The sequence below is a fragment of the Plasmodium inui genome (assembly GCF_000524495.1).
Source record: "Plasmodium inui San Antonio 1 unplaced genomic scaffold supercont1.10, whole genome shotgun sequence".
In the NCBI taxonomy this organism is placed as follows: domain Eukaryota; phylum Apicomplexa; class Aconoidasida; order Haemosporida; family Plasmodiidae; genus Plasmodium; species Plasmodium inui.
This window is the reverse complement of record NW_008481844.1, coordinates 478,453-489,893: the sequence shown is the minus strand read 5'-3', so window position 1 is coordinate 489,893 and position 11,441 is coordinate 478,453. Positions and strand designations below refer to the sequence as shown.

The 11,441-nt window shown below is 46.2% G+C and overlaps 4 protein-coding genes across 4 annotated transcripts in view; all 4 read right to left on the bottom strand.

Annotated features, from left to right (window-relative positions):
• C922_02820 (papain) overlaps nucleotides 1-2,326 on the bottom strand; it is a gene marked incomplete at both ends in the record, with an annotated part of 3,790 nt that extends 1,464 nt beyond the window's left edge. The window contains 3 exons of the mRNA XM_008818419.1: nucleotides 20-984; nucleotides 1,110-1,256; nucleotides 1,378-2,326. Of these exons, the coding sequence (XP_008816641.1) occupies nucleotides 20-984; nucleotides 1,110-1,256; nucleotides 1,378-2,326 (2,061 nt within the window). The remainder of the gene's footprint in view (nucleotides 1-19; nucleotides 985-1,109; nucleotides 1,257-1,377) is intronic.
• Nucleotides 2,327-3,528: 1,202 nt separating this feature from the next.
• Nucleotides 3,529-3,783, bottom strand: C922_02819 (papain; the record flags this gene model as incomplete). The annotated part of the gene is made up of 1 exon (XM_008818418.1): nucleotides 3,529-3,783. One exon carries the CDS (start codon nucleotides 3,781-3,783, stop codon nucleotides 3,529-3,531), a length of 255 nt encoding a protein of 84 aa, XP_008816640.1.
• A 530-nt stretch (nucleotides 3,784-4,313) lies between these two features.
• Nucleotides 4,314-4,793, bottom strand: C922_02818 (hypothetical protein; the record flags this gene model as incomplete). Its single annotated transcript, XM_008818417.1, has 1 exon — nucleotides 4,314-4,793. One exon carries the CDS (start codon nucleotides 4,791-4,793, stop codon nucleotides 4,314-4,316), a length of 480 nt encoding a protein of 159 aa, XP_008816639.1.
• Nucleotides 4,794-7,550: 2,757 nt separating this feature from the next.
• The window catches only part of C922_02817 (hypothetical protein), a gene marked incomplete at both ends in the record, with an annotated part of 4,537 nt that continues 646 nt past the window's right edge, over nucleotides 7,551-11,441 (bottom strand). The window contains 2 exons of the mRNA XM_008818416.1: nucleotides 7,551-10,510; nucleotides 10,651-11,418. Coding sequence (XP_008816638.1) covers nucleotides 7,551-10,510; nucleotides 10,651-11,418 — 3,728 coding nt within the window. The remainder of the gene's footprint in view (nucleotides 10,511-10,650; nucleotides 11,419-11,441) is intronic.

Below are 11,441 nucleotides of genomic sequence, written 5' to 3'. Positions count from 1 at the left end.
TCTTCGGTTCCGGACAGACGTTATTCACCGATTTGTAAGAGTATGGGAGGTCCGACTCGGCTGGCAAAAATTTTGTCTCCTCCAGGATGTCCAAAAATTCCAGCGGGTTTGACGGCACTTGACACTTGTCCTTCGCGTCTTTATTGGAACAATTAGCCACGTAGAGCGCAGAACTTGGGACATGTTCGTACCCCTTCATACACTTGATTGTTTCTAGGTGTACCTTCGATGCGAAGAGCCAAGAGGTCGCGCACATGCCGTGGTCCCCCGCCTCAATCTTCGCCATGCAGCTGTTTGTGTCCTTCGTCCTATCACAGTAGTCCCCATTGCAAAATAACTTATCTTTGACGTGTAAGGGATGCACATCCACACTTTGGAGCGTGATCGAATCGAAGGTGTTATCTTCGCTTTTATCAGAGGAGTCTTCGTTATTCTGCCCGCTGTTATACTTCAGGCTGGGAAGTACGAGCCCGGTCTTGCCTCCAATCCAGTGATCAACTTTCTTCAAACATAAAGATGGATTTCTAAGCTTGTTCTTTAGTGAAAAAGCATCAAGGTCGTTGTTACTCTGCAGCATGGTGGTTATGTGAGAGAATACTTCCTCGGCGTTGCCTAGTTCGTGATTGTCCAGCGCTCCACTAGCATCCAGCTCTTTCATTAATGCGCAGTACTTCAACAGTTCAGACTTAAAAGAGGAATTCAGAATGGCTAGCTGATCCACCTCCTTATAAAGATTTTCTCCTTTTTTATAAATTTTGATAAATATGTCATCAATTGTTTCTTCAAGTTTCACTTCGTTTGGATCTTCCTCGTCTTCTCCCTTCGTTTGTATATCATCAAATCGATTTTTAATATCGGGGGAGACAAACTTAAAGCATTCCTGCACATCATCCTTCTTCTGCATTAACAGGGTGCAGTGGTAGCATTTCTGGATGTCTAATATACCGCTCATGAAGCATTCGTTGGCAATGGCGTCACATTGCTCTGTAAAAAAAAAAAAAAGGGAAGCGCGCATGGAATGGATGCATGTGTTAATACGTTGAAGCCCCGAGCGTGCACTTTAGAGGGCTCCTATTATCAGGTAATCCCACACAACCATGGGAACCTACCCGGGATATCATTTAGCAGGGAGAAATTTTTGCTCTCCACGAAAATCGTTTTATCCTGTTCAGTCATCACCATCACCTGCATGGAGGTGATAGGTTGGCCAATATCCTTCATTTTGTACTTCCTAATATCGACAGTTCTATCGTAAACTGTAAAAGGGAACGTGTTGCATTGCGGTCAGAATGGACGTGTGAATGATGTACGCTCAAGGGGGGGCGATTAGCCCTTTCAATATCAGTTACATTCCTGTGTCTTCTTTTGCTTCCTTACTTGATCGCCCTTTGGCAGGATACACCTTCCACTTAATGATTAATTCCGCATCATCCAAGTACAAGACGAGCTTAAATGTTTTATTGTCAGCACAGATGTTCTGCAAGAGGTGTTTCTCCCTCTCAAATTTGATCTTATTGTCCACCTTCATGAACATGGGATCCATTTCAATTTCGCTGTTTGCTGCGTTCACGTTCATGTAGAGATAGGGAACCAGGTACACTTGAAAGTAGGAGGATTTGCATGGACCTGTGATTTTAAGCCCCTTGTGGTCCCTGAGCAAGGACGATTTTACCTGAATGGGATTTGGGGAGCTCGGAGGGAGAGGGGCCGCTACTTGGGTAGCGGGAGGTGTCTGGGTAGCGGAAGGTGTCTGCGTAGCGGAAGGTGTCTGGGTAGCGGAAGGTGTCTGGGTAGCGGAAGGTGTTTGGGTAGCGGAAGGTGTTTGGGTAGCGGGATGTGTGTGGGTAGCGGGAGGTGTTGGGGTTCTGGGAACTCCTTCGGTTCTGGAACCTCCTTGGGTTGTGGAACCCGGTTGAGGAGTGGAACCTGGTTGGGTAGTCGTGGGTTGAGAATCTTGAGTAGTGGGAACTACATTACGTTGATTTCCACCTTGTGTTGATGTTCCAGTTTCTGCAGTACCCAGGCTTCCTGTTTGCGTCCCTGTTTCTCCCCTCACATCGGTTGGACCCTGTAATGAGGTATTATTAGTGCCAGTGGAAGAGCCATCCGCTGAACTACCCTCGGAAGGATTCTGCTCTGACGAGCCACTTGCAGTATTTGATACTCCACTTCCCGTTCCACTACTTGGAGTAGTGGCGCACTCCACTGAGTGTCTATTCAGCAACATATCTGAAGAGAAATGCATTAAAAGGAAGCATAATGAAGGGATGCCCTTCCATGTCAGGATAAACCCCGCTTTCCTCACGTCAGTATACAAGGGTACCATTTTAAGCTTTCATTTTGGGAACTCCCATGTATAAAATGGGAGGCACAAATTGAGTAGTCCATCTCTTTTATTGCTTCTCATGCTTACATAATATCAAGAGGGCACACAAACGAGACTTCATTTTGTTACACGGGATTAGGGAAAATGACTGTAACAATTATGTTTTGCGTAATTTTTATTTCGTCATAGTCTTGGCATACGTGTGTAACTTTCGAGGAGGACTAGCTAACTTTTACTTTCGACGAAGAAAAGCGTTTGTTCTGTTTATGAAGCACACAAGTGGCTAGTAGTTTTGTGTTTTTCTTCCCGAAGAGAAAAAAAAAAGAAAAGGAAAAAAGAAAAAAAAAAAATGCACTCCTGGGGTGAACTAAACTGAGCACTAATTTTGTGAGAAGTGAATCTATTGAGCTCTTCACATTTGTGCGCCCATCTCTGCGCCCATCTGTTACGTCCATGCGCACGAGAGTGTGCATTCGCACTGGAATGTTTACCCTTCTTTAAACCGGCGCCAATCAACTCCAAGCATGATACGACTCAAATAGCGTACACACCTTCCACGCGTGCCATTAACGTACGGGCGTGTGCCTACTTATGTTCACACACCAGTTAGGCAAAAGATTGACCAGGATGAAAAAGTGAGCGTCTCACAATTATCCATCGTTGGGGCGACGTGTCCGACCCAGAGAAATTATTTTTTTTTTTTGCATTCTAATTTCATCTCGTTCAATCGGTTACAGCATTTGTGTCGAGTCAATTTTTGACGGAGGGCTAATTCGATCATCCGTGTATCGGCATGAACTCTCTGGCAGATTTTTACTAAACGTGTGTAAAGAAAGGGCGTGAAAAAAAAGAAGGCCCAAAAAAGGGCACGTAAAAAAGAGAGGTCAAAAAAAGGGCATGTAAAAAAAGAAGGCAAAAAAAAAACGCATGTGAAAAAGGGAAGGGGAAAAAATAAATGTCTTCGAAATGCTTAGGACATAATTCACTTACATAAAATATGGATAATCCTAAAAAGAGAGCACCGGGAGATGCATAAAGGTGGTGGGTCCATACTTTCACTGGGGCTGTGATTGGACAAGCGTCCTGCTCAATCGCCAGGGAAGCTGCTCATACATACGTACCTACTGCGTGCCCCCATTCTTGGATGCAGAAGTGGGCACCTAGGCATTCGTTTTTTCTCTCGCGTGACCACCCTCCCCAACTCACACAAAGGAAAAGAAGCAGTCATTAGTTCCTCTCTTCATCGTCAAACAGTACCCAGGAGACACTTTACACTTGCATGCCTCCCTGTTTGCTTCACAAAACTCAACGCACTCTTCTTGCTTCTGATGGTCCACGGCATACGCTCTGGAGCAAACCTTCTCCACGCCAATCGGCTTCTCCGTGTCGTATGCGACTAGGCCTAATTTTACCTTGCCGTTTTTAATATGCTTCAGAATTTGAAGGACTTCTTTCATCTCGGACTCGCCGGTTGCTGAGGTGCTATTAGTCCGGGTGCCAGATACGGGTGGTGTCGGTGGTACGGTTGGTACGATTTGTACGGGTGGTACGATTTGTACGGTTGGTGCGGATGTCTCTGTCAATGGTCTTGGTCCTGCAGGGAGTCCTGCCCTTTGTGCTTTTGGATTTACGACCGGCGTTGATCCTCCTTCCATCAACAGTTCCTATTTCTGTTCCTGCTCCCTGTCCTGAGTCCGTTCCTGTCTGAGTTGATCTTGAAGCGGATCAATCTCCTGCGGCTTCACCTCTTGATTGGGTGGCCTTACTCTCTGCTACTTTTCTTCCCTCTTCAGCAGTCACCTCTGGACCATCCGCTTGTCCATATACAGTGCAGAGTGTTCAAATCGATGATTCCATCCTCGTCTTCTTTGAAGGCAGGCGTTCCATCTGCAGTTGTCTCTAACGAGTTTTCGGCATCTTGTACGTTCTTATGGACCAAATAGGGAAACGACAAGATGGGAAGCAACAGCCTGGTTTTGCGTTCCACTCACTCGTCTGGACCTTTTAAACATATGGCCGTGTTCTTCATTCTATTTGACAACGAAGAGACGACATAATCACCATTCTTCTCTAGCATGTTTGCTATGTGGGAAAACACATCATCTGCACTACCCATCTCGTAGTTTTCGAGCAGCCCACTGGTATCCATCGCTTTCATTAGGTCACAGTACCTTAGCAATTCTTCCTTGAGGGTGGCGTCCAAGATGGCCAAATGGCTAACCTCATTATTCCCTCCTTCCACATTATTGTACATTTTGTCCAGAATGCTATGAATAGATTGTTCCGGTTCCACTTCGTCTGGATCTTGCTCGTCCTCTCCTTTGGCTTGCATATCGTCAAGTCGGTTTTTAATTTCGGAGGACACAAATTTGGAGCATTCCTGATCGTTCTCCTTCTGCAGCAGAAGTGTGCACACAGGTGTGGTCCCTGCTGAGGAGGCATTTAGCTCCCCAGTGTGCAACACCATGGTGAAGGGAAGAAGACGAAGAAGAAGATGATGAAGAAGAAGAATACGAAGGGGGCTCCCTTTTGGGATGCAAAGAAAAAATTAGCACAGGGACTCATCATTATGCGCAACCAGTAACGCATAATATTTTCCCAGTGTAAGTTTCTTTCTCTTTGGGTGTCTTTCCCCTCATTGTTACCTATTAGCAGAAGGGCATAGATGCGAGCCCTCATGTTGCAGCATACGGGTGATGGTAAAAAAAGCCGAAGAATTATCCTTGGCGCAAGAAAATTTCGATGGTATGTGGCTCTGGACGAGGGGGTGTAACTTCAGCGCAGGGTTAATCGACCATTCTTTTGACCAACAAGCAAGTTTGTTCTGTTCATGAACCGTAAATGTGGCAACTTAGTTGGGCATTTCGCTGGAGAAAAGGGGAAAAAAATGCAAAATAAAGCGAAACAATGCGAAGTAGAGCGAAGCAATGCCAAATAAAGCGAAACAAATCGAAACAAAGCAAAGTAACACTGATGCAGTAACGGTCACGTGAACAGGAGGATGATGACAAATTCGGGGGGACGATTACGATATGGGACCAAGTTGCCTGCTTAGTGCAGTAAGCTCAGAAGCAATCTTTTTAGCTCTGAAGTCTCTTTTCAGCGGCGGCCGCCCCCGCCAAATAAACCAACCTGGGGGAGAGGTGTCTAACGAAACGCTGAAGGGGAAACGCCTGCACACTAAGGGGAAGGAAGCTAGTAATTCATGTAGCGTTTCTCCCCCTGTGTACTCTGCTCCACAGCAGGGCACTCTTATCATTAGCGATATTTATTATTGTTACCACTCTTATTGTCACTTTCATCATTGTTTTATTTTTTACTCGGTATCCTTTTCATTTGCACCAAGGGAGGAGTGCTCTTAGGGGCCAAAATTGCGAAGCTCAGATAAGTTGTCCTGTTTTCCTCGGGGGAGAGAAAGACAGGGGAATTTTGAAAAAAATAAAAAAAATTAAAAAGTGTTACAAGGTATTACAAAACATTGAGAAATGTTGCAGAAAGCCATAAAACGCGAAGAAGCATCTGGAAACGCAACCAAGCGAACGTCTGCTTGCTCCCGACCAACTCACACTTCCTTAAGTCTCGACAAGGCATGCAACTGAATCGGAACGGATAAACGCACCACGGGAAAGCAAACCAGTTTCGCATCCTTTAAGAGTTAAATATAGAAACCTTATTTTCACGTTGGATGATTAGCGATATCAAAGCAGCGCGTTCTTAACCCCCGCAACTTAATGTGATCCCCTTGTGCGTAACAAAAGGTGCAACCATTCCTTCGTCTGTCTTGTTGGCATATTTACCGGGAGGTGGCTCATCTGTGCATGTTCTACCCATTCCTCGCTGTAAAAGGTAAACCCACTCGGGATTCTTCTCCGGGGATGCTAAACGAGATTTTGAGAAAGTGTGACCTTGAGAAAGCGGGATCTTGAGCAAGCGTGAGCTCTGCCCATAGCACTCCGAATGCCTTATGTCACCAAGTTCCATCTCGCCCTAGCATATGGTGGGTATGCTTCGAAGGGGGCACATATGCGGTCGTATCTCTCCGGTTGCCTTCCTTTCCACGGTGTTCCTCTTCATTATTGAGCCGATACAGGTCCTTACTCCTTCTGCCTCTTATCCTACTTCCGACTCGACTACTACGCAATACCGTTTGGTAGTTGCACTCTTCCTTCTAGTCTGTCCAATCTGTTGGTCTCCTATTGGGACACATCCCCTGCTCAGCTGCAGCGACTGAGTTGTAAAGGGAAGACCCTCACACGGGGGGTGCCCCCTTTATTGAACCACCTTAGCAGTATCCTCTCCAGTGAGGCAGCTAAAACAAAAGTTGCGCTGAAGGATGTGGAGGCCCTCCAAATAGAAGTTAAATAGTTTGGATTCCTCTTTAGCAGCTGCCGTGTCGTAAGAGCGTTTATCCTGAGCTTGGGAGGAAACCAGTTGTGACTTCTACGAAAGGGAATAAGTACCAGATGCAGAGGGGGGTATACACATGCATGCATAGACACCTGCGGGGAACACACAGTCACACAGTTGTATCTACATATGTACGTTTAAGTGAGCAACCTCCACGCTTTCGTAATTTTGTGCTAATCGATGGGGGAGATAAGCCTCCTTAGCCAAAACTTCCCCCTCCCACCATGTGTGCGTCCACTAAATTGTACACCTCCGCGCGCACCCAGGGAAGACGGCTAGCTTCGGATGATGCGCTACTAACATGGTGACCCATATGACATACGCCACCCCTCCACCCATGGGTCCAAAGCCCACGTGGCTCCAATAAGGGCGATAAAATAAAATTAAACCGCTCTGTCCCGCAGTTTTATTCTTGGCGAATTTAGTAAAATAGGATAAACAGCGGAAAAAAAGTGTGAAAAAAAGTTACACAAAAAATTAAAAAAATTAAAAAATCAAAGAATAAAGAAATTAAAAAATCAAAGAATAAAGAAATTAAAAAAATCAAAAAATTAAAAAAAATGAAAAAATCCCAAAAAATCAGAAAAAAAAAAAAGACAATTGTAAAAATACGACGCGCTCTGCAAGCTGCACAAAAAGGAGGGAAAAGGAATCCCTCCGCGATTACAACGTCAAATAAATAGTTGGCACCCTTTCCCTTTGATATGTCAAGGTGAAGGCAGTGTCAACACAATATCTGCGGCCGCCCTCTCTCCTGCGAGAACTGAACAAAAGACTTCTATATCTATCCTCCCTCAGTTGCCCACATTACAATATTTTACACGTAGCAGAAAAAACAGTCGTTTTTTCTTCTCCGTTGATTCAGGCAATAGCCTGGGGAGAATTCTCCGTTGCAGTTATTCCATTCATCATGACAGAATCGTATGCACTCGGGTAGCTTCTTTGGGTCCCTAGAATAAGACCTGGAACAATCGTGCTTGTTTGCAATGCTCAAGTCATCTTCGTATGTTGCTATGCCTAACCTCAGCTTTCCATTTTTTATGTGTTTTATAATATGAATCACTTCCATTATCTGTTTAACTTTAATGAGTGAGGTCTTACGCGTTGGCGCAGGTGTTGAAGAGGGGGGCGGTGTTGGGTTGACAGACGCGCTCGGCGACGCTACGGTTTGTGGTCCCTTCACTCCTTCTGGAGATGCATCTGACACGGCTACCTTGCTTGGTTCCTCTGCTTCCATGCCTTTCTTCGCTGTTTCGGAGTCTCCCTCTTCTGGTTTTGCTCCTCCCTCTTCTCGTTTTGCTCCTCCCTCTTCTGGTTTTGCTCCTCCCTCTTCCGATTTTGCTCCTCCCTCTTCTGGTTTTGCTCCTCCCTCTTCCGATTTTGCTCCTCCCTCTTCCGATTTTGCTCCTCCCTCCTCCGATTTTGCTCCTCTCTCTTCCGATTTTCCTCCTCCCTCTTCCGATTTTCCTCCTCCCTCTTCCAATTTTGCTCCTTCCTCTTCCGGTTCTGCTCCTGCCTGTTCTGGGTCTGCTCCTCGTTCTTCCGGTTCTACTCCTGCCTCTTCTGGTTCCTCGTCGTCGTCCTCCTCCTCCTCCTCTTCCGCCTCTTCCTCTTCTTCCGCCTCTTCCTCCTCCTCCGCCTCTTCCGCCTCTTCCTCCTCTTCCTCCTCCTCGGCTTCTTCCTCCTCCTCCGCCTCTTCCTCCGCTTCATCCTCGCCCTCTTCTTCCCATTCCTCATCATCCCCTTCTTCCTGCTCTTCACCCTGCATTTCCTCCTCCGCTTTATCCTTGCGCTCTTCTTCCGATTCCTCGTCTGCCTCCTCTTCGTCCTGTTGTTCTGCTTCTTTTGACTTGTCTGTTACTGCCTCGAGTGGCGATTCAACTTCCTGTGTGGATTCGCCCACTCCTACAGCAGGATTTTCCTTTCCCTCTACCACTACAGAGGACTTCTCCGCACCGTTCAAAGTATCTGCTTCAGATTTCTGTGCAGAAACAACAGGACTGATCATCTTGTCTTCTGGACTTATCCCCATTTCTCGATCCTCCTCTGTTTGGACCCCTTTATATAAGATATGGTTGTAAAAATCGGGCGAGCTCTTCATATAGTAATTATACAACATTGGTCTCTTTTTTTCGAGGTTCTCCAACAGGGGAACGTCCACGTTGAAGATAGCAGCGGTGTGAATGAAGTTGTGCTCGCATCCAGGCGGACCATACATGTCGACCTTGAAGTGTCCGTGGTCGCCCCAGTGCTTTCCCCAGCTGTTACGTAGCAACCAGTAGGACTTCTTCACTCCTTCCCCGTTTATGTAGTTACCATAGCCTATTATGTTGACAGCGATGTCGGGTGTCTCATCTCCACACAGAGAGAGCACCTTCTTCCCGTTCAGGTCGTAACTGAGTGCTCCTGTCGCTTTGACATACGCGATGACGGATCCTTTGTTCATCACTTCGGATTTTACCAATTTGATAAACGCGTCCATGTTTCCCTTGAAGTGATCGCTCTGGTAGGCAGTGTACCCCTTCGTGCTCACCGAGGTTGGTTCATTGTGCGGGTCTAAGAGCTTCACATTGGCCCAAAGGTTTTTCCAGTGGCTCTTTAGCTCAGGACAGACGTTATTCACCGATGTGTAAGAGTATGGGAGGTCCGACTCGGCTGGCAAAAATTTTGTCTCCTCTAGGATGTCCAAAAATTCTAGCGGGTTCGACGGAGCTTGACACTTGTCCTTATCTTCATTATTGGAACAGTTAGCCACGTACAGGGCAGAACTTGCAACATGGTCGTGCCCTTTCATGCACCTTATCGTTTCTAGGTGCATCTTCGAGGCGAAAACCCAGGACGTGGCGCACACACCCTGATCCTCTGCCTCAATCTTCGCCATGCAGCTGTTGGTGTCCTTTGTCCTATCGCAGTACTCATCGTTGCAGAACATGTTGTCAATAAAACTGGTGGACTGCATGTTCGTCTCTTCGCTTGAGACAAAATTGATAACGCTATTGTAACCGTTAGTTTGTATTTTTTCGCTTCCCTCGGGTGTGTCTTCCTTTTTCGTTTCCTCTTCTTGGGCATTAGCGGGGGGGGTAGCTTCCACATGGGTATGAGACAAGCTCGGAAGTAGAAGTCCTTTTTTTCTCTCCACCCAGTCGTCGGCATTTTTCAAGCATATAGCGGGATTCTTCAGCTTGTTTTGTAACATAGACTTCGTTTCGCCTGCATGGTTCCTCAAAATTCTCGTTAGATTCGCAAACACGTCTTCTTCAGTGCCCAACTCGTAGCTGTCCAGCACTCCACTGGCGTCCACCTCCTTCATCGAGGCGCAATAATTCAGCAATTCCGCTTTCAAAGATGTATCTGCTTCGTCGAAGCTGAGCAACTCATTGAGACCCGTTTCTCCCAGTTTGTACATTCCTTGGAGGATGTTCCCAATAGACACTGCAAATTGGACCTCCTTCGGGTCCCCATTTTGCTGCGCCTTCCTTTTTATCTTTTCATAGTTATGCTTAACATCGTCAGGGAGGTAACTAAAGCAAGGGCTGTCCAATTCAGTGTTTTCGGACAATACGGTGCACTTGTAACATGCTTCGATGTCTAAATTGCCACTGAGGAAACAGTTCGTAGCTATTAGGTCACATTTGGCCGGCATGTCATCCTTTAAAAAGTATGACTTGCTTTCTAAAAGGAAGGAGTCTTCGTTTCCTTTTGCCGTGTGCACCTGTATGGCGGTGATTGGTCTATCTGTATTCTTCAAGACGAATGTCCTCACGTCGACTTTATCATCTGAAGGGGAGGACAAAAAAAAAAAATAATCAGTAAAGCAGAGAATTATATAAAAAACTGGGGGTAAGACGAGCGCACTGTACGGCCACTTCAGGTCAGCCGCTTCGCCGAGATCTTTTTTTTTTTTTTTTTTCCATTACTGTCGGTTTCTGAGGGACGTTTTTCGTACACCTTCCACTTGAGGATGATCTCTTCCCCCTTAACGATCACCACAAATTTAAACGTCTTCCCGTTTACGCATTGGTTAAGGAGTAAGTTGGAATTCTCCTCAAACTGTAACAAGGGGGATGACTTGCCGCTAACCACCTTGTGTTGTTTCTTCGTGATTATGACATCGTCAAGTTTTTTTCCTATATAAATTGTGTTCGTCTCTGTTTCTACATTTATGGTTACGTGCGGGACGAGGAACATCTGAAACTTCGCCCCGCAGGGCCCCGTGATTTTCACTCCGTCTTGGTCTTTAAGCTGCGAGCACTTCGCTTCTATTTCGTTCGGGTTTCTCACCGCAGCCGCTGCAGCTTTTTCGGATACCTCCACGGGCGGCTGGGTGAGCGGTTGATCTGTTGGTTGATCTGCAGGCTGATTTGTTGGTTGATCTGCAGGCTGATTTGTTGGCTGATCTGTTGGTTGATCTGTTGATTGATCTGTTGGTTGATCTGTTGATTGATCTGTTGGTTGATCTGTTGATTGATCTGTTGGTTGATCTGCTGGATGACCTGTTGGTTGATCTGTTGATTGATCTGTTGGATGACCTGTTGGTTGATTTGTTGGCTGATCTGTTGGTTGATCTGTTGGTTGATCTGCTGGATGACCTGTTGGTTGATCTGCTGGATGACCTGTTGGTTGATCTGCTGGATGACCTGTTGGTTGATCTGTTGATTGATCTGCTGGATCACCTGTTGGTTGATCTGTTGGTTGATCTGCTGGATGA